The sequence below is a fragment of the Columba livia genome, chromosome 2 (genome assembly GCF_036013475.1).
Source record: "Columba livia isolate bColLiv1 breed racing homer chromosome 2, bColLiv1.pat.W.v2, whole genome shotgun sequence".
Taxonomy (NCBI): domain Eukaryota; kingdom Metazoa; phylum Chordata; class Aves; order Columbiformes; family Columbidae; genus Columba; species Columba livia.
In genome coordinates, this window is record NC_088603.1 from 44,690,909 (window position 1) to 44,712,975 (window position 22,067).

The following is a 22,067-nucleotide window of genomic DNA, read 5'->3' on the forward strand; positions in this document are numbered from 1 at the left end:
AAACTCAACAAAATACCTTTAAATATTTTGCTCATGCGTGGAGACCAACATTAAAGGGAAAATGATGCAACACTAGTTTAGCTACTACCTTTAGCTAAAGGACCCTTTTTCCCCCAAAGCACTGAGATCCAAGGGCAGGCAGTTGCTATTTTGACAGTCCTTTAAAGTACTGGTACTGAGAGAAGCCTTGCAGATTACTAGTGTTAGTGAAGATCACGTCTTACTCCTGTTGGTTACCACAGTATAACTATTGAGGCAACAACAGGGGCACAGCAGTCTTTGGATTAATCTGTTCACTTCAGAAATTACTTCAAGATATCTCACATGTTTCTTTGTTCAGTACACACCACTTTCACTACAGCATTGAAGACATACCTCACCAACCTCAGAATTTTAAATATTCAACTGTGAAAACTGACTTTTACCCGTGGCTAGTGAAACAAGTTCAAAGACCGCCTCAGGCTGCCAACCTACTGCTGGAAGGCAAGTAGTTTTCTCCAAGTCAGCACCAGTGCAGAGGCATAGCACAAAATATGCAGAACTGTAAACCAACAAGGTTCTCATTTAAATTTTCCAATTCAAGTCTTAGTCACTTCAAAAATATTTCACCTACATATGTAGGCAAACTGCTGACCAGACATCATCCTATCCAACAAGCTCACCATCTGAGGTTTTAGAAATCCATGTTATACACTCAAGTGAATTAACAGGAATGGAGATCTTATTTCTTACAGCTGAACCAGTCACTATGAATTAATTCTTGAGGAAGTGTCAGTATTGCACACATATCCAGGAGGCAGTACAGAAGGGTGACACAGAACATTACAGTTGTGAGCCTCATCTGTGGGTAGCAAGTTTTAGTCCTTTTCACACTAAACAGCTAGAGCATTCAAAGCTGGTCAGCATTTTTAGTTCCTAAATAAGGGGAAGTAAGGAGCTTGGAGTTAGAAGAACTTATTTCCTAAAGTACTTCTCCTGCATTAGCCACATACAGTTTCTCTTCTTTAAGATAGAAGGAAGAGATAAATTGTCCCAAGTGATATTGCATAATAAAGAAACTCTTGAACTCAAGTTAGAAAACAGTTAGCAGACCCTATTGCTCTGATTCTTTAACATGTTTTTGTTCTATTCCTGTGACTGTCAAGATTTACTTCATGCACAAGCATAATTTGTTAGATAAGAGGACCAAACCAATCCCACCCACATAGCCCTTCAACAAGCACAGCCAGGGAAAGCAGAAACCCATGGACAGAGCTGCAGCTGATCCCATTATGAGACCAGCTAAAACAAGGACATATGCATAACATATTTTAGATAGAGACATCCATTCATTACATTAACCAATACTCGCATTGCTAAGAGTAGTCCCATTCCCATCCAGTATTGCTGCACTTCAATTAAGACTTAGAATGATAGTGTAAATACATTACTAAAAATTACTACATAATTATTATCTAAGATTACATCAGTAATTGAAAGTGGATTACAGCTAAAGACAATAAACCCCTTTCGTGAAATTTTATCTGTGGTAACATTAGTCTTGCATTCAGTGCATTGCTCACACAGCTTAAGATCTGTGCTCTCAACACATCATGATTCCTCATCTGATGGAAAGACACCAACAACTTCACAGGAAGGAAGGGAGCATGGGAGGAGAACTAGGAAGAGATAGGGTCAAAACAGTTTTGAAAGAGGAATGATACATTCTTAACTCTAAAACAGAGGAACTAGGTAGTTTTCCTCTAAGGAAGCATGGTCTAGCAAGCATGTTTACATGTTCTGAAGATTTAGGTGAGGAGAGACTCCTACACGTAATGTAAGATTTCTTCAATAAATCAAAGCAAAATGCAGTCAGACTCTCTCTCCAAGTAATGAGACACACTTCAAGACGTTGGTTTTAGCAAAACTGAAGTTAAATTAAGTTCTCAGTGTACAGTAGCCTAGTTTCATGCCTATTACATGCACATGTCCAGTCGAAAGTTATAACCTCAGAAGTCTATGCTGCTGCAGCCTGCAAGTTTCTATTGTATTGATACTGGTTTTTTTTCAAAGATGTTCTCAAAGTATAAACCGTCCATGAAAGTTGCCTGAACAGACAAGGCATTTCTGGTTCTTCCAATTTTTACTCACCAGAAACTATCTGAAGTCCAGTTTAATTAGACCAGTAGTGTAACAGTATCATAAAAACAAAAAACTAAAAAAAAAAAAACCACACAAAAACCAACCAAACAAAACCCCTAAACAAGCAACAACCGAAAACCAAACACACACACACACACACAAAAACTTTGCTGTATTTACTCTAAAACATTAAGAGTATTTGAACATCAGTCATACCAAAACAGGGTAAATGAGAGGGGGTTTTGAGTCTGCCCAGTATAGTATTAAAGCTGTTTCAACCCCAAAGTTCTCCTTCTCTTACAAAAGAGAAGCAGATAAAATAGTTTTACAGAGGAGAGTCAGGAGCTAAATAATGGCATGCTGGGGAAGAGGCAGCTGAAAGGAAAGTGAGGCAGTGTAAGCTAAAGTGACCCTGTTTAACACAAGATACCTGAATGTCATTTCTAATTTTTTTTAAAAAGTGTGAAATTAGAGATTATGAAAACCCTTCAGCATTCCAAAGATGCTAAGTCCACATTACATAAACCATGTATGAACAAAGTAACTCACTGCCTTGCTTTCTTCATCAGGAAAAAGTTAAAAAGGAAGACAAGTGACAGTAACTTAACCCAAAGTATTGTCTTCAGACTGAGCACCTGCATGCACATTTGATATCAGAAGATAAAAGACATAGTATGATAAATGAAGGGCGCACATCATTGTGAAGTACATGCACAGTTTCTTGCATATACTGGAAGTATGTATTTCTCTAGCTTGTGTGCACATTCTCCTGTAAAGCTGAACCTATAGCAGCCACAAAGCTGCAACACAATGAAGTATGAAGTATATTAAGAAGTATATTAAGTATATTAATGAAGTATATTAAGAACCATGCTTCCAGGATGCAATTCTGAAAGTTTTGATTGTTTTGTTAGGAGGTACAAAACCCTCACCATTAGAAAAAGAAACAGCAAGAGCCTGCATCACATTTGTATCACATGCTGTGGTTTCATATAAATAACCCTTGAGCAAGATACCAAAAAGAGAAGACACTGGCATGTTCCCTTTGTGTTAGCCAACAGTCCAACTGTTTTGGTGAGGCATGTGGGTGGACAGCGTTAAGAGCACCAGGGCTCAGTGCCTGGTAGTGGTGGCAAGTCATTCCACAAAAGGAACCATATCCCTAGCCATCCTTCCTAACCACACTATTCCTCCTTTTCCTCATACCAGGTAAGTTTGTACCAGATTCCTCCACAATTCAAATGAATTTATATCAATGCTAGAAGGGGGAAAAAAGCTTTCTACCATACTGAGTTAAATTGGCTCACAGAAGCATCTCCTGATTGCACACAATGAAGGCTGGTGAGAACAGAGTGAAAATGCAAGCTCCCCTTCTTTGAGCAGCCATGAGATGTTCAGACAGTTCACTCCCCACTATGAAATCAGAGCTTCACTCTACATTAGAGCAGCTTCGGTATAAATTTAATCTGCAAATTCAGCCAAAGCACTAGATGAGTGTCTTTCAGTTCAGCTAGCAGTTATGTTTCAATGTCTTCCCCTATATATACACAGGCTTTCAAAAACTGCATCTTTTACAGTCTGTAAGACGGTAAGAAGTGTACTTTTTTGTAGTCTAAAAAGACAAATCAAGGAACATATGCAACTCTGTAATTCAACATAGCAATCTAACTTTAGCCACTCTTGTCCGCATGCACCAATACCCCCATGAGCCATTTCAACTCACTTATGTGGCAAGAAACTTTCAAATTTGTGAATTAATCTGTTCAATAAAGAATCTAACCAAAGCCAGAACTGATGCAAGTAAAAAGGAAGGAACAGTGTGGCTAAGGGCAAGTGGGAGAACGAACTTTAAAATCTTTTCTGGCTGTGGGGGTGAGCCGTGGTGCTACAGGGTTTTGCCTCACAGTCTGTGAACCACTTCTAAAATGGAATCTGTAAAGCAATATGAGACTAAGGGGTCACAGACCATTAAGTTGACTGAATTTGGCAACTCCACACTTTCCCTAGAAAGTGTTGGAAGTCTGCTATTGAAGTGTTTTGACCATCTGACACTATTATCACCAAGTGATACTAAAGCATGCAGCAGCTGAGACCGGGCATAACGGAAATCCCGCATTATTTAACTTGAGATTTGAAGCCCTTTCCACTTTCTGCAACAGTAAAGTAATTTGAATTCAGGTAGTTTATCATGCAAGCCAAGTATCCTACAGCTGTTCCAACATTTTCTAAGCATCTGTTTTGGTTTGCAGCCTATTACTGAAAATTTTATGAAAAGAAAAATAGAGGTGATCTTTTGGTCTGAGAGATGAGACAGTCAAGCACACTTCCACTTCTATCAGTTAGTATACACAATATACTTATGGGTAAGACTAAGGTAAAACCCTTTTTCAAGTTTAAAGTCCTGTTCTAGTGGCTTTTATCATTACAATAACATTTAATTACTACTGTAACATTGATTATTCCATCCATACAACAAACACGGTCATAGTTAAAAATCTTCCAGGGCTGCAACACATATTGCTACATTTGTAGAGTGCGTTAAAGCATTTGACTGAGATTAAGCATTTTTCTTGCTGACCCAGCAGCAATTTTACCTCAGACAGTTAGGTTCCAAGTGGTAAGCAACCAGACTGGGTTTCAACAGCAGCTCCATGACAAAGAAAGATTGGCTTTCGCTTTTTTTTGCAGGAATAGTTTACTTTTTCCTTTCATGCATCATTGTAGCATTTGCAGGCACTAGCCACACTGAAAGCAGTCTTAAGAGTTCCACTTTTTGTTTGCCACTACATTAAAACTCAATATTCTCTGTTAAGCTGTCAGTGACTGCATGTACTGTTGTTTTACACTTAGTCAACAGCTCAACTGAGACCAGAACCAACTCAAGAGATCGCTCCAAACATCCTGGTAAAGAGCTGAAATCTGCACTTTTCTGCACTGAAAGGATGAGCAACAACATCAATCTTGTCTTGCAAATACATATCTGTAGTCTTGTTTTGAGACTTAGAACACCCAGTAAGTAACCACCCACATTGCTATTTCCCTCCTCACTTTAAAGAGTCTTGAAATAGGGGTAGGAGGAAGGAAAATTATGGGAAGTGACAGTGCTTCCCCAGGAGGAGGGGTGGAAAGACCAGAGAGGAACAAAACCAAAGGTAACAAGTGAAGTAGTGATGCTGGAAGGACAGGAATATCATGTTCTAGGTGAGGAGGCAGCTGCTTTGGCCCAGAATAGTCTCAAGGACAGGGTTTGAGTAAAAACTCTCTATAACTTAAAACAGGGCGAAGATTATACATCCTGTGGAAAGATAACTCCACATCTGGGAGGGCTACTATTCTAGCAGCTTACAGATGAGATCTGCTTGAGCTCAAACTTACCTGCATGACATTGGTCTGAGGGAATATCCTGCTCTGTCACCAGCTTTTTCCACTTACATACTTAGCATAACCAGAGTTTATAAACACTAACACTAAAAATTTCAAGCCGGCATCTCAGGCTTGCATTTTAGGTTTGTTTTTACACTATTAGAGAACGAAGCAAAGTACTTAGTGCATCACTTAAGTACTCTCTTGGAAGGCTGCCTTTCTATTATCGTTCCTTTTATGAGGCTGTAAATAGCATTCTTAGAATTAAACAAGCAATAACCCTCACAGTTTTGCAGCCATCCCTTCTCAAAATATTGTAAACCTCACCCACACTTTTAGCAAAAGCAGGAAAGGTTTACACTACAAACTGCTCCAAATAGTTATAGTCTCTCCAAAATGTTTCCCCTTCAGTGAATACTAAATACTTGCAAATACTGATCAGGCACACCTACATTAAGGAACCACCAAAACTCACTAATCAAGGTAGTAGATCATTAATTTGCAGAATAAAAGCCTTTCTCAACAGGAGCTGAAGGCTAGAAAATGCTCACTTGTTTTAAAACAATTTCTAGGTCTACAGGAGAGCAGGACACCCCAAACCAATTTTTAAGAGACATGTACTCTTTTTAAAGTATATTGTTGAAAACAAGATATTTGTTATTTAAAGTAAATTAGCAAGCTTTTTTAAGAAGTTACCTCTAGAAAAGCTGTGCAGTTTAAGCACGGCTAGAATATCTTCCCTTTGCAACTTTTAAGTCTACAAAACACCTTTGAGCTCCTGTCTCAACTATTCTGAAGTTGTTGAGAATACATCTGCTTTAGAAGCTGGATATTCTATGCTATGGTAAACAGCCCTCCATCGTTTCATTTTACACACTTCAACAAGAAGTTTTGTGATAATAAGAACACAATAACTAGAAGCTGTTTAGCCCGTACTAGAAGTATATTCCAAAATGAAAGCAGAAACAGCCTTTTTTTTAGCATGTTAAGAACACCACGCTTCATTTCTGGCAGCATGTCCTTTAGGAAGCCCACTAGTGGGGAGATACTTAAGATACCACAAGAAGCTGTAAGCAGCCCAACTGCCCTAAAGTTGCTGGGGGTCGTTTGTTTTTCTTAGGGGAAAAAAAAGGCAACTTCATTTTCCTTCAAGCACATCCCCCCACGTCCCCAAATGTCATTTAAGGTTTTTCTTTTTCCACAAAATTCATTACTTTCTGTCCTCTGAAAATCGCTACTTTAAGAAACCAGAAAACTCTCCAGAACTTTCTGGAATTGTTTTTCAGACATACAGTAGCATTGGAGGATACGAAAAGCATCCTTGAAAACTGAAGACAAAGGCCTCACCACAGTTCACTAAATGCCTTCATATATCAGTTAAGCAAGCATCCCAGAGAAAATTCTTGTACAAGGCCTGTCCTCAGGCAGGCTTTTCCCCTGAAGCAGTTTGTTGTGCTGTCCCCCCTTTCATATTGGGAGGAAAACTACTTCCCAACACTGAAGTTACTGGAAAATTCCAGCAAAATCCCCAGCGTTGACCCCACAGAAGGGGGGAACGACACAGCAGACCGCCATTTTCCACTTTCAGATGAAAATCAAGTTTCAAACTATCACAGCAAGAAACTATGTCCCAGTGAAACTTAAGACATTTTCAGCACATTTTGAAGAAGCCGCAGCCTATTTTAGATCTGTGAGACGATACTTGGGATCACTAGAAGCAAAACTTGCAAGCAAAGCGTTTTAAATGAAGACCACATAAAGCAAGTTCCCATCTTTACACTAGTAAAGCTCGTTTGCACCACAGAGGCAGCTAAAATGTTAACCAAGAGCACTAGATATAGCTGGTATAGGCAAGAGTGAACGTCTTTGCTAACTTTCTGGCTACCGTTAATTAAAAAAAAAAAAAAAAAATATATATTTAATAGTAATTTCCTCTCTACAGTTACCTTCCTTCACTATTTGTTTTCTCTTTCTTCGGTGGGCTACACGCCGAACACGGTATAAAGCACACTCCACGAAATAATTTAACTTTACATTACAAACGTAAGGGGCTTGAGGGACTCCAGACTTTCCCCGCTTGCACCTCCACGATCTCACTACGCGCCCGACAAGCTCTCTCAGACATGCTGCTCCCGCCGCGTCAGAGGCTTCCCGAGGCTCCAACGACCGGGACAGCGGCTCCACACCTCGCCCCTTCGGCTCACCACCTCCCGGGCGGCGGCCAGGAACGGAGCCCGGAGGGAACGGGGTGCCTGGGGACGCCACCGCCGCCTCGCCGCACGCTCGCCCCCGACCCCTTTGCCGCTCCTGCCCCCCTCACCGTCCGCCTGAGGGGCGCGGCTGCCCCGGCTCCCACCCCCGGCCCCCGAGGGGCGGCAAGACCCGAGCGTCTCCGCAAGCAGAGGAAACATCGCGGCCGGTCCCCGCCGCCGCCGCCCGCCCCTGAGGGCCGGCCCGCCCGCCGCGAGGGTGCGAGGCGGGCGGGGGCCCTCTGGCGCCGGCGAGGGGTGGGAGCGCGGCCACCCCCGTCCCGCGCCGCGCACTTGCTCACCTCGTCGTCGTGGTGCTGGCAGTAGCTGGCCCGGTCGGGGAAGACGGAGAGGATGTTGTAGGGAGAGGCTGGGTAGGGCGGGCTGAGGGCGAGCGGCGCGGCAGAGCCGGCGGCGGCAGCGGCGGAGAAGCGCTCGATGAAGTGGTCCTTGGTGAGGCGGACACGCTGGTGCGCCCGCACGCAGTTGTCGCACAGGTGCTCCTGGCAGTCGAGGCAGCGGGAGCTGGCGGCGTTGCCCTCGTCGCAGGAGCTGCAGCGGGGCTCGCCCTGCCGGCTGTGGGGCCGCCGCAGCAGGAGCGCCGCCGAGCCGCCGCCGCCCGAAGAGGAGGAGGAGGACGTCGAGGAGGGCGCAGCCGAGGCGGCGGGCGAGGAGCCGGCGGTGCGGTGCGACGGCGGCGGGCGGCCGTGGTGGCGGTTGTTGCCGCCGCCGCCGCCTGCTCCCGCACCGGAGCTGGCGGTGGGGCCGGCCCCGGCGGCGCGGCCGTTCTTCTGCTCGTCTGCAGCGGCGGCCACGACGACAACGTCCAGCAGGTTGCTGAGGAGGAAGTTGGAGGAGGGCAGCGCGTCCATGCCCGAGGGCTCCGAGATCACCACCTTCTGGTCGCAGATGGGGCAGCGCAGCTTGAGCGCGTCCCCCGCGCCGGGGTGCCGCTGCGCCTCCAGGCACTGGCGGCAGAAGGCGTGCAGGCAGGGCAGGACGTGGAGCCGCCGCGGCGGGCCCCCGCAGGAGGAGCCGCCGCCGCCGCCCCCGGAGGAGCTGGAGGTCTGCGAGGAGGACGAGGAGGTGGAGGAGTTGGAAGAGAGGGGAGCCGGCGAGCCGCACATCTCCTTGCACAGCGGGCAGATCTGGAAGTCGGACTCGGGAAACGAAGCCATTTGCGATGGGCCTGACTCCCCGATGGGGAGGTATTAAAAAAAAAAAGTATATCCCCTCCCTCACAAAAAAAAGCGTGAGAGAAAAGCAGAGGAGGCAGGGGACGTTTGGAGCGGCGTGGGTTGAAGGTAGTTCTGCAAGCGGCTTAGGAGCAAGCTGGCATCGATCAGTCGTTTTGCCAAGTGGGATCGATTGGCCAGTTTTGCAAATACGGTGTCATCGATCCGGCAGTCTGCAGGGAGCTGGATCCTCGCGTCGTACCTCGCTGCTGCCGGGCTTGCTGCTGCGGGGGGGACTATTTTTGGTATGAAGGTGTAGCTGTCCCGTTCTCTCTCGGCAAATGGATCCTCTCTTCCCTCACATGTACTTAACCCCCGATCCCCTGTTGCATTAGACAAATTGTATCGATTCCCAGATCGGTCAATACCTCACACAGTCTTCTCATTTCCCCCTTGGGTCAGCAGTTTGACAACGTGGTTTGGTTACTTGTCTTCTTCCTAAACAGAAAGTGCATGGGCGCCGATCGCCCGATCCCCACCGCATCCAGCGCGGACGGGACCTCTGTCCGCCGGGGCTCGACTCCGGTTCCCACGGCCGCAGGACGGGGTCGGGGCGCCGGTGCGGCAGTGCAAGTCCCTCTTGGCCGGGCGGAAAGGACGCGGGTGGGGGGCAACAGGGGGTTAAATTAAGTTTCGCTCTTTCTTGAGGTGTTGGGTTTTTCCCTCTTTTCCTTTAAACCTGTGCTTGTCGGGGGGAAGGGGAAATTTCGTTTCAGTTCCCCTCTCCACTTTTGCAATCCAGAGCAGCTCTAGGAGAGAGAGAGGCACTGAAACACAGTGGCCAGGCAGACTTCTCCGGCTCCAGTCCTTCCCCGCCGACGCCTGCTCCACCACCGCATGACTGGGGGGTGGGGATGGAGGGCGGCGTTGGTGCCCACCCCACCGGCAGAGACTCACGCTGGCGGGACACAGAGGAGGAGGTAGGAAAGAAGGGAAATAAGAAAAGGGCTCCGGGGAGGGCTGAGAAGAGCAATCCGCTCTCGCCTCTCAAGAGACCCCGCTCCCGCTGGACGCGTTCCTTTAAGCCGGGCAACCCGCGGAGGGCAGCGCCGGGGCCGCGGTGGCTGGGGTGGCTCTCCCGGCCGACCGCGGGCAGGTCAGCGCCGCGGCTCACACACGCTGTGGCGGACGCGGCCGAGCAGAGGAACAGCGGCAGGTCCCTGCCGGCCGTCCTGAATTATTCATGGGGGGTGTATTATATTCGCTCGCACAAATTGGAGCCGCTGTGCAATGCTATCCGAGAGCGCTACCCTCACCCCCTCCTCCTCTCTCCGGTTCTCGCTCGCTCTGAGCCCCTGCAGCGCCTAGGATCACATTTCCTTTGTCATCTCGCCTCTTCGCGTGGTGTTTTATTGAGAAAACAAAAATAATATAAAACCCGAAAAGGGGGGGAAGATAGGAAGGGGGAAAAAGCAGCAAAAACCAAAATGCCCGTCTCCCCAGCGATGTGCCCAGCCGGAGCCCACCGGCTCCCGGGGGTGAATTAGCAGGAATTACTCACTGATGCAGCAGCACCGTCCCGGGCGGCGTGTGATCCGGGGAGAGCCATCGCGCCGGGCGCCTTCCCCCTGCCTGGCGGGGTGCGGAGGGGCAGAGCCGGGCGGCCCGGGGCGAGGAAGAAGGGGAGAAAAAGCTCAGGGCTCGGGGCAGCGCATGGCCCGCCTCGGCGCGGCGGGCAGGGCTGGCGGCAGCGCTCGCTCCGGCCCCACTGCGGCCGCCGGCTCTGGGGCGGCGTGGCGTGCGGGAGCCTTTTAAGCTCCGACGGCGCGGGCTGACTTCCGCCCGGCTGCGGGGGGCGGCCGGGGGGCGGCGGCGGCGGGCAGGAAACATTCGCCCTCCCTCCTGCCCGACCGGCCCCCCTCCATCCGCCCCGCATCCAGCCCCGCCGCTCTCCCGCGATTTGTGAATATCGCCGGTTTCGGCACTGGGAACGCCGCCACCCCCCCAATTTGGTTTGACGCGTTTCGGCCGCGGCTCAGGCGATTTCCACCTCCATTCCGTCCTCCCCCTTGTCCCCCCCCCCCCCCCCCGCGCTTTTTTGGTTTGAGATGCGAGCGGGGCTCCAGGGCCGTTCTTTGAAAGCATCAGGGCGTTAATGCAGTTTTAAACATTAAGTCGCTCGATGAATTGTTTTCTGACGCCCAGTCCCGGGGTGATCTCCGGCTCCTTTCTGTGCCGTTGCGGTTGCTGCCGGCTCTGCCGCGCCCGGGAGGGCGAGCCCGGGGTTTGCTGCTAGCCAGGGGCAGACGTTTCCTCTCCTTTAAACTGACGCGATGAAGTTAGCAAAAATTAGCGGCGATGCCATTTGCACTGCTGCGAAACCGAACTTCAATAAAAACGCAACGATTATTTTGTTTTAATGAAACGCCTCGCAAACGGCAACTGCTAAAAGGCAAGTTGTAGCTGCAGCATGACTGAGTGGCCACCCTCTTGTTTGAGTGGGGCTTGTGCTAGCAAGGGAGGACGCATGGCGTTTTACCCTTAACAGGGAAAGTGGAAATGCTGGAAAGTTTTAAATCGTTACATTGGCTCAGGGTTTGAAAAGCCAAAAACATAGGGAAAGGAATAAAATTACAAAAAGATACAGATGTATTTGTAAATGAAAGCGTTTGTAAGTAAGAAAAATAAGCTCAAAACAAATTAGTGCTAAGTAATTATCATAAATTAAAAAAAAACCCACAGAAATGGAGAACAGGTTATTAAAATATATTGAACAATGTTCCTCCCATGTTTAGGCCTTAGACATTCAAATAACTAATGGTATTTAGGCCTTGGACACACAAATAACACTAACTTATATCATCTACTTAAAGATGTCTTTTGTCTTTTGCTGACAGGGACCAAACACAGCGATAAGCCACATGTGTAAGGATCTCTCAAGATCTCTCACCAAAAACCCTTCAGAGAACTGAGAAACTCAGGAGCACTAACATCATCATGTGACACCAGGCAATGGGAATCACTGATGAAGTCCGTGGGGCAACTAGCCTGCATTGTTGTAAAGAAGCACGAATATTTATTATGCCCCTCTGTGGTATATTCAGCTGGGAACTTGCTGTATGTGTCACTAAAGGATTTGGCTCGGGGGCTGTGTTCTTTATATTACATATCCATATATTCATATTTGAGTATGCAGGTGAAATCCACCACAACTTTGACTAGCAGAGGTTAAAAAATCATTGAGCTTTGCCTCAGCTCTGTTTGCTTGTCCTGCGGTTGCTGCCACGGAGCTTGTCCTTTTCCAGATGAAGCCAGTTTGTTGTGAAGAATGGTAACTCCCTGAACAACAAATGCACCGTTCATCTGTTCAGGTTTCCCAGATAATGCTTTCCGCTGGCTCCCTCAGTAGAAACCATCATCTTTTGCGTTCAGAAATACTTTAATTGGGCAGAAATCCCCAGATGAATGTCTCCAGGCATATCTGACATCCCTGCCTTCCTTAATGACAGCTGTTTGCTTTCCAGCTAACTGCCTGAAGAGGGGAATTCTGTGGGTCTGTGCTTCAAATAGCTCTAATGGGTTCACAAGGCTACCTATCTGCTGTAGAAGGTCCTTTTTGCTGACAGGATCCACTGTATTTGTGCCAAAGCTCCTGAACCTCATTTACAGCTTACACCCTCCCTCAGCTTGTAAAAGCCTATAAGCAATTCACTGTCCCTGAACAGTGGGTCCTTATTCCCCAGCTGTCATCCTCATATTTGGGCACCTCTGTCTTTCTGGGTCAAAGTCCTCCTTTTCTTCTCCCTCCAACACTGCCGAAGGAATGCAGAGTTTTGAGGCTTCCTCTGATTATAGATAGCTTTCTGTCTTTGTAATGAAAAACGCTGGAATAAAGCTAAAGAGAATACAATATTATACACCATTCTGAAACATTAGCTGCTGGAGCATGTGTGTGCTCAACTACACAGCAGATAGCACCGTGTGTTTTTCTGCTTAGTGCATTGACTTGATGGTTTCGATCCAATTAACTTGTTCTGCTATAAAAAAAGCCTCAGCTCTCCTCAGACAGAGCAAGGCCTCAATATATTTCATTTGTTTTCGAAACTGACAAACACATGGGTGAATAACAGCACAAGGGCGATGGGTGAGGCACAAGAGGCTCCTGGTTCCTTGGTAGACAGCAGGATGAGAACTTATTTATATGATTTTTCCCTGGGAAGCTAGTGCTTCGCATTTACCCTTTTTGTTTCTTAAAAACAAAAGAACAATAGCTATCCTGGTTAGCGGGGCTATTGTCCCTCTGTGCCAAATAAATGAAATCTCACAGCTTACGTGAGTGTCTGAGGCATTTCTCTGCATTCTGCTTGTTCTCCTTTGTGTCGCTATGCTGAGATTTCTCACATTTATTCCCTCCTCTCCAGTATTTTTCACATCCATTCCCCTCATCTTTCTTTTGTCCTCCATTCATATGCTGTTGCTGGTCTGAATTTGAAACATTGTCATTTGTACTAAAGACAAGCCCGTAATTTAAACTGTGTTGAAATCAGTCAGGGCTGTGTTAAAACATTAGCTGTTAAGACATTCTAACAATGCTAAAATCTGGGCATGACTGTCCAGATCTTCAGAGACAGTATCAAAATAGCTCTGAGGATATTGTCCAGCTTCCACCTAGTTGGAAAATCTCTATTTGGCAATATTTGTCTGTCCTTGACTAAGTGTCCAGCCACTGCAGCCATAGTACTCATTAAAAATACATTTTTTTTTTTTCCTTTTACCCGTTATATTTTAGTGGAAAATAGGACATTGGGGCAGAAGACTGCACCTGAGTCAGTTGCTAGCATCTGCTTCCAATGTCAGGATGTGCTTTCCACTGTCTGTACTTGGAAGCTTCGTTTGCTTGAAGGAAAGCATCTGCTTTCTGCCAGCAGCACTACAGAACAAACAGAATGGTGTTCCTGCCAAAAGCAATACAGCTGGAAAAGCCAGAGGTCTGGAGGTTAAAAGCTTTGTTAAATAGAACCAGGTACAGTAATTGTGGGCTTGGGGATATTTTACTGTAATTTTAGAGGCAAACATTCACATAAGGAGCTCTCCCCTATACCACCTGCGTGAAGTGGTCCAGCAGCCAGATACTGTTTGCCCTGCTATGTTGAGCACTAACTCACTGTGCAAGCTCAGAGCTCAGCAGGGCTTGTGAACAGAAGTAGCCAAGTAGCTGGTCCAAGTCACTGAACATGCACAGGTAATAATAAACACACAGCACTGAACTTCTTTTGTGCACCCAAGAATCCCCATCCTTCTTCATTCATCAGGAAAGAGGCAGGAGACTCAGCATTGCCTCTTGCTTGGATCTTTGCCTCCCATACTCAAGAATTTGACTAGTAAATCAATGTACAAAGGGAGTACTTCCCGCAGGTCTATCCCCAGGGAAAGGCGTTGGTAAAACCATGATGCTGGTGTAATCTTTGGGGTTTTCACATTTGTCAAATAGTCCCAGATAAATGAAAGAGGAAGGTTTTGCTGTCATATTTGAGCTCACTGTTAGCAACTTATTCATTACACTCAGAGGAATATCCGTCTTGTTTTTTGGCTTTCACCATGACTACCCTTCATGGACAACTGTGACACTTAAGTCCAGCTACTTTAGCACTGATTTGTGCTATTTTTTTCCCTCATTTTTCCTCTTGTGAGCACAAACTTCTAAATTTGCCTCAGATTCCAAATTTGCCATGCCTGCTCTTGCATACTGACTCTCGCTCAACCATATATCTGTCATTGGATCCATTAGTAAGTACAGTAGTAAGTTCAGCTTTCTGCATGTGTTGCTGAGCTTCCTGTACGGTGTGCTGGATTTTGAGCAGGGTGGAGGGTTGGGGAGCAAAGAAGCAATAAGTGTTGTCCCCATGGTATAAATCATTTGGAACTGGCTTGCTCAGCATATTAATTCAAGTTCTTGACACCCCCTCCTCCACCCATCCAGCTGCCCTACAGCAGGGTCACCTTGAGTTTAAAGATGTGCTTGTTAGGATGTGATGGGATCCAGAGGGGAACAGAGATAGCCTTCTCTATACACCTGTGCAAGTGAAATCTATACATTTTGTTGGTGTGCATTTTTGCATCTCTACACCCTTCAAGGTCTGGCTTTGGGAAGTGGGCATCTTGCACTCAAACAGCTGACATTACTTTTAGCCCCAGAGACACAACCAGGTTTAGGGGTTGATCCTCTGCTCTCCATTCCCAGAGAGAAGTAAACACCTACTATCTTGCCTTCCAGCACGGAGCTCTGCAGTCAGCTCATGTGAAGGTGTCATTTTTGGATGTTAAAGAAAGTTTTTTTCACTTCTACTGATAGAGTCTCCCTGAGCACCTTTATGCTTAAGCCTTGCTCTAACTCTCCTACTAACTGGTATGCCTCTGAGAGGAGACTAAGTAATCTTTCTTCTTTTCTTGTTTTTTCTTTCTTTTTTTTTTTTTTTTTTTTTTTTTTTTTTTACTGTGCCTTCTGATTCATCCTTCTTCGTTTCAGAAATTACAGCTGAAAATCAACCATTTCTAACCACATAATGGGATTTAGCATCACAAGGACTTTTAGCACCTTTGCCTCCCAATGGCTGCGTCTCTAAAACCAGTTTCCCCGTCCAGACTTCTCAAATCTCTCTCTATTCACCATCTGCTCAATCAGATTTCTTGTTAGACTAAGTACCTGTGTTGGCTTTAATCTTTGATGATGACAGTGCAACTATTGCCCCCCAGGATGGGCTCAAAGCCAGAAAATGTAAATGTCTGTTCTTCTCACCCTGATTCTGCTCTAACCCTGTCACAGCTTTCAGATGTGATGCCTACCATTTGGAATGGTCTAAAAATCCAGGCTTTGGCCCTCAAGTGATTTCACTGTTTTCATGTTGAACTTCTGCAAAAACTGATGCTGGAGTAATATTAGAAGCTCTCAAACTCATCTTCAATGAAATGTCCCATCAGATCACTTTTCCCTTCAGGGAAAAGCTTGGCAAAATAGCCATGTCTTGTAAACATGTTCTGCAGGTCAAGAAATGCAAGCTCAGAGCAGCTGGAGGTAGAAAGCAGGTGCCAACATTATGGGTTAATAATTGCAAATGTTTTGCTACTAGCCTCCCATTTCCTGACACTACTGCTGCTCTGATACCTCACTTCACATTTATCCTCTCCAGGCAGTTAACTCGGCTGTAACTCAAAAGTCTGCTCTACCTTCGTCCTTATTCACATCCGCAAGATACTTTTTCTCAGCTGGGGGAGTGCTTCTAACCACAAGAGGTGGTATATGCTACCGTTCAAGGGAGAGTAGCTTGTCAGCTGCTAACGCTTCCCCACAGCTGTGTAAACTCCAGGCGCGGGCAGCTGTTCCCCTCCAGATCTGACTGCGGGAGCTGAGAAGCCTGGCACCTTCAGCTATTCATTACCAGCCCCCAGTTCAGCCCCTAAAACAGGATGTGTGAGTGTCCCCTAACATGCTGCAGCACCGCGATGGCTGACCTTGTGTGGGGAAGAGTGAGGTGCTTGTTTAGCCTCTTCAGAGGGACACTAGTATCTTCCATCTCATTGCTTGTTTGCAATGACGTATTGTCTACATCTTAAGGCTATCTGCATCCACATGTTGCCCATCCCTTTCAGCCTAGACATGAGGAAGAAATGTTTTACAATGAGGGAGGTGAAACACTGGCCCAGGTTGCCTAGAGAGGTGGTAGATGTGCCATCCCTGGAGACAAGGCCAGGTTGGATGGGGCTCTGAGCAACCTGATCTAGTTGAAGATGTCTCTGCTCATTGCTGGGGGGCTGGACCAGATGACCTTTGAAGGTCCCTTCCAACCCAAACTATTCTATGATTGTATAATCCATTTCTGCCTCATCATCATTCCCTGGGGGACCTGGACAGACCACTTCTCCTTCAGGCCCATGCAATGTCATTTGCCATGTCAAACCATGACCCTTGGAAAGTGGCAGATGCCCTCAAATGATTTTGTGTTACATGCAGCACCAATCCTGACCTTCATTCAGGTGCTGCTCTCTCCCACCTCTGCTCTGACCAAGACAGGTCAGTTCCAGAGACATAAGTTGAATGCTGAAAGAGAAAAACAGAGGTATTTCTGCATTGTCCTTAGCGGGAAATAGGCTTTGAGCTAGTCTGGACCTGAAATGGTTAAGGTTTTATATGTTGAAACCAACAATATGGAAAAGGAATATGCTCCTTTACAAGAGCAAATGAACAAGCCAGCAGCCATGCAGGATGATAATCAAAGTTTCTGGTTCATGTGAGTATTTATTATGGTTATAATTGCATTTCCTGAAGGGACAGCTGTAAGATGGACTCTGAGGAACCTTTTGCTGCCTTGCATCATGCGATTCCTCCAAATTCAGGTTACAGGATGAAGTTGTTGTGTGCTCATGAAATACGCAAGTCATTGGAGTCTCCAATCCAGCTTCTCTGCGAAGTCTTTGGGAACGTGAAGTGGCCTGTGAAGAGGCTTTTCCCCTCCTTGGTGCTCCACAAGGGAGCCAAAGAGGGAGAAGCTCTTGCCTGGGCAGCTTTCCCTGGCAGTGGGAGCTGACGGCTGTCTCTTCTCCTCTGTGGGACCCCAATGGCATCCCTATGGTCCTTCATAAAAGTGGGCTTACAAGAGCAGCCCATCACTCACGTCACAGCCTCTCTCATGTGCTGATGAGAAAATATGTGGCTGAAACCCTTTGGGTGAGAGCCTCCTTCCAGAAAATGTGCCCCAAGGAGCTGTGCATTTCTTGGAGGCTATTAAATGTCCTTTGTGGCATGTCTCCTCCCTGTGCCCTGAAGGGCCCTGCGCCTGCTGGTGTAAATCCTTCCCCATACACCTCCACCACAGGAGCTATAAATAGGCTGGGGGATAAGACAAAGGGAAACTTTCTTAAAATGGAGGATACCACGGGTACTGTTTGCAGGAGTGGGAACTGCAAAGGGAAGGCAGGGCTTTGGGGAAACTGGAAAGCTGTTGATTTGGCTGATGCCACAGGTCTCAGAGAGGGTAATGCTGTCACTCTGAGGATCTTTTCCCTTTTTTGCTTTACTAAAGCAGGGTGTTGTTCCTTCTTTCAAATAAAACCCACGTACATTTATGGTGATGGATGGCTGCTGGGAAGAGAAGTTTGTATACCTTCTGTTTGCTAGCCACAGAGCAGTGAAGTTGTGTTGAGCCTGACAGCCTCTTTTGTGAACCACTGCCTGGCAGTACAGATACTCATTTGTTTAAATAAAAGCAGCCAAGGGGCTTGTGTGGTCTCCACAGTGCAGACCCTACCCTTCCTCCGTGTTTCACAGCTACCGGCCTTTGGATGCTACTGCAAGCTGGAGAAGTAAAAATAAGGAAGGAGGGAGCGAGCCTCAGGAAGCCAAATCAAATGGCGGTAGCAGCATCTCAGGAAGCTCGCCCAAGCTGGTGGGGTGCAGGGCAGGTGAAGAAGATCAGAAGCGTAGGAAATCAGGGAAACAGATGTGGCCATGCCAGGCTTTGGGGAGGGAGGTCCTGAGATGCGGGGCCGGCATTCCCATGCGTTCCCATCTGGCGGTGAAGGAAATTAGGTAAAGTGGAGGGGCCAGGGGCCCCCTTTCTTTTTTTTTTTTTCTTCCAATTCTTCTCTCCCCTTACTTCCCATGATGCAATTAAACAGCCATTGCTGACATCATCATGTATGCACGCTGAATGCAGCCATTGTGTCTCGACTGTGGTGCTGTACTATATATAGATTAGTTGCCAATCTCTGCTATGTATCAGCAGGGAAGACACCCAAGGAATTAAGTGAGCAGTTGCACTGTAGGACTCCTGGCTTTTGTCCTGTGGCCTTGAGACACGATAGACTATACAGTGGAACTAGAAACAATCAAAGATAAGTGATTTGGAGATTGAGCCAGGAAACTTTCGAAGGATTGATTTGCAGCAGTGGTAGGAAAGGCAGCCTTCTAGGCTGTGATGCATGAAGCAGAAAGACGATTTGACCCATGCATGTTGCTACCTTCTTTTATGTAAAAATAAATGGTAAATCTGTAATCTCTCCTTGCCAGGTTCTATACTAGGTGATGTTAGATAGCTGGAGATCCTGCTTCCTTGTCCATAGGTAAATGGAAGAGAAACATCCATCTGGGAATTGTGGTTGTGCTGTTCTGGACACCTGAGGGGACAAAGTCAGTGGCCTCCCCTCTGTGGGCAGTAAATGCACCCTGCAATATGCTATGCAGAGACCGAGCAGAGCAGCTAGTTTTGGCACTGCCAGCAGTGTGAGAGGGAGGACTGCTGCTGCATCTGTGGCTACCATGTACCAGGGAATCTGAGACCGTTCAAGTGATGTTGTCAGGACTAGGTTAGGGAGATTCTGTCTTCTGCCTTTCTAATGGCAGGGTTTTCTTTTGCAGTGAGACAGCTCCATTAGCTCCTCCTTCCCTTCCTCCCACCCAGCCCTTTGCAAGGAGGTGACAGGAGGTGTCTGAGCCAATCTAACAGCTCAACACTTCAGAAAGGGGCAAGTCCTGCTCCTTCCCTCTAGCTTCTGCTCTTTGCTGCTTGTCTATGGACACCCTGGGCAGCTGACAGCAGGGGCTGATGAGTTCTCAAGCAGAGGAGGTGGTGGGACCAGGGAGCTGGGTGAGCAGGAGAGGGCTGGGGTCCTTGGAGGTAAGCAAACCCTTCCTGTTCAGCAGCGAGCTGTTAGATTGACTCAGACAACAGACAATTCAAGGGTGTAAATTGACCCTGAAAGGAAAGCTTTGATGTCAGAGGCTTTTTTTGTTCTTGTTGACTTCACTCCAGGCCAAATTCCAACTAAACTGTGACCACTAGCAGCTTTCTCAATAATTCCATGAAGTCCCATACCAAGGTGATGAGACCAAGTGTTGCCACAGCTCCAGGCACTCACCTTCCTGCCCTTACGCTGCCCTTGGGCCAGTCACAGTCTCTCTATTCCTAAGAAGTGTTCAGGTCTTCACTCAGTAAATGGTAGTTTTTGTTGTTCTGGCTCCTGCTAGGCATTTAAGAATAAGCCAAGTGAAAGAAGTTTATTTCTTGTAGTCCCTGGAAGAGTGGCTGTTGCATTGCTAGCAGGCAGCAAAAATGCTGCCAGGGGGGTTTTGAAAATCTTTATGGAGGGACGTTCCTCAGCCTCTCTGTACTCCCACTCCTGTGTCTGACCTGCGTCTCACAACAAAGAGGTTTTTCCTTACATTCAGGTAGGATTTCCCTTCCTGCAACTCGTGACTGCTGCCTCTTGTCCTTCCAGCCTTCTCAGGCTAAATGAACCCAGTTCCATTAGCTTTTCTTCACACCTCATGTGCCAGTTCTCTAACCATCTTAGTGATGCTTTGCTGTACTTGGTGTAGCATATCCGTATCTTTCTCACACTGGGAACCCCAAACTGGACACAATACCCCAGGTGCAGTCTCACTACTGCTGAAAACAGGGGAAGGATCTCTTCCATCAACCTACTGGTTACACACTTGCAGAACCAACCCAGTCTGGAGTTAGCCTTCATCCCTGCCAGAGCACACTGTTGGCTCATGTTCAACCTGTTGCTCACTGGGACCTTCAAGTCCTTTTCTGCAGAGCTGCTCCCCAGGCAATAGGTCCCCACTGTTGCAAGATGCTATCCCAGGCAAGGTGAAAGACCTTGCATTTGTCCTTGTTCAACTTCATGAGGTCCCCCTTGCTCCATTTCTTTAGCTTGCCCAAGTCACTCTGAACAGTGGCCCTGTCCTTAAGGATAAAGAGCTCCTCCTGCTTTGACATTGTCTGTGAACTTGCTGAGGGTGTGTTATCTCGCATTGCTCAGGTGATATTGGTGTAAACCAGATCTGACCCCAGTATTGACCCAAAACTCACCACTCATAATTGGCTGCCTGGTTGACTCTGAATCCATGACCACTCCCTCTTGAGCCTAAGCATCCAGACAGTGTGTCACCCACTTTCTAGTCCATTCATGCAGCCCATACCACCTCAGTTTGGCTACAAGAATGTTGTGGGAGACCATGGTGAAAGCCTTGCTAAAGCCAAGGAAAGTGACATCCACTGCCCTCCTCACCCTTGCAGAGTAAGTCACTTATTCCATCAGAAGGGCAGGCAGGCTGGTCAGAGACACACTGCCCTTGGAGAACTCATGCTGGCTATTCCTAGTCACCCTCCTGTCCTTCATGATGTGGACACAGAGTCCCTCAGGACTCACCTCGTAATTTTCCCTGGCACTAGGTTGAGTCTGACCAGCTGGTCCTTCCCCAGATTCCTCTTTTTTTATTGAAGGCAGGAATTTTTCTCCAGTCATCAGGGACCACTCCTTGTTGCTATGACCTTCCAGAGATGACAGAGCTTGGCCTTGCAGCAACATTTGCCATCACCCCTAGCACCTTCAGGTGCACCTCCTCTGGTCCTATGGACTTGTGTGTATGCAGCTTACCTCTGTGGTCTCCAGCAAGGGTGAAGTGTCTCTCTCCCGCAGTCTGTGGAACTGGGCTGACACCTCGCCAATAAAATTGAGGCAAAGAAAGGCACTGAATGAGGCTTCTCCAAGTCCATTGTCAGGTGCCAGCTAGGTAGGAAGCTGTGGGACAAGGCACATCACAGCTTAGTGGGGTGCACATCCCATCTGCAAGCCAGGAAATTAGATGTCATTTAGGCAGAGGGCAGCTTATTACAGTTCTTGCCTGAGCAGCTGAACTCTGCACCAGGTAATTCACTACATGGGTCTCCCCCCAACACCCAGACCCCTCTTTCTGTGTACATCTGGTGGTGGGGGACACAGTAGAGTGGTCCCCAGAATAACGCTGAGGTTATCCAGTGTATTTCTAAGTCTGGATTTGGGACAGATTAATGCCCTTCACCTGCAATGATGTGTGTGCATGCGTATTGCGTTTTCCATCACAGTCAGGTGTGCTCTGCACTTACCCAAGCAGCAAGGCAAAACAGTATCATGTTTTATGTCTCACCAACCAAATCCAAACAGGATAGTACGTGGGCTGACGCTAACAGCAGACCTCAAGTCAGGCATTGACCAGCAGATCAAACACAGACCTGTTTAAAGCTGACGGATGTACAAATCAGCCTTCAAGTAAGATAAAACGAGCAAGTGAAGATCCCTGTGCAGTGTGATAGCTACGACCGCAGAAGCCACTACTCAC

At 47.1% G+C, this 22,067-nt stretch overlaps 1 protein-coding gene and 1 long non-coding RNA gene across 2 annotated transcripts in view; one reads left to right on the forward strand and one right to left on the reverse strand.

Moving 5' to 3' along the window:
• Positions 1 to 9,073, reverse strand: part of TRIM71 (tripartite motif containing 71) — a 64,657-nt gene extending 55,584 nt beyond the window's left edge. The window contains exon 1 of the mRNA XM_065051617.1: positions 8,036 to 9,073. Coding sequence (XP_064907689.1) covers positions 8,036 to 8,911 — 876 coding nt within the window. The 5' untranslated portion in view covers positions 8,912 to 9,073. The remainder of the gene's footprint in view (positions 1 to 8,035) is intronic.
• Positions 9,074 to 9,718: 645 nt separating this feature from the next.
• LOC110355610 (uncharacterized) lies at positions 9,719 to 12,055 on the forward strand. The gene is made up of 2 exons (XR_002408394.2): positions 9,719 to 9,888; positions 11,806 to 12,055. It is a non-coding gene; the product is annotated as an uncharacterized LOC110355610 (long non-coding RNA).
• Positions 12,056 to 22,067: the final 10,012 nt, after the last annotated feature.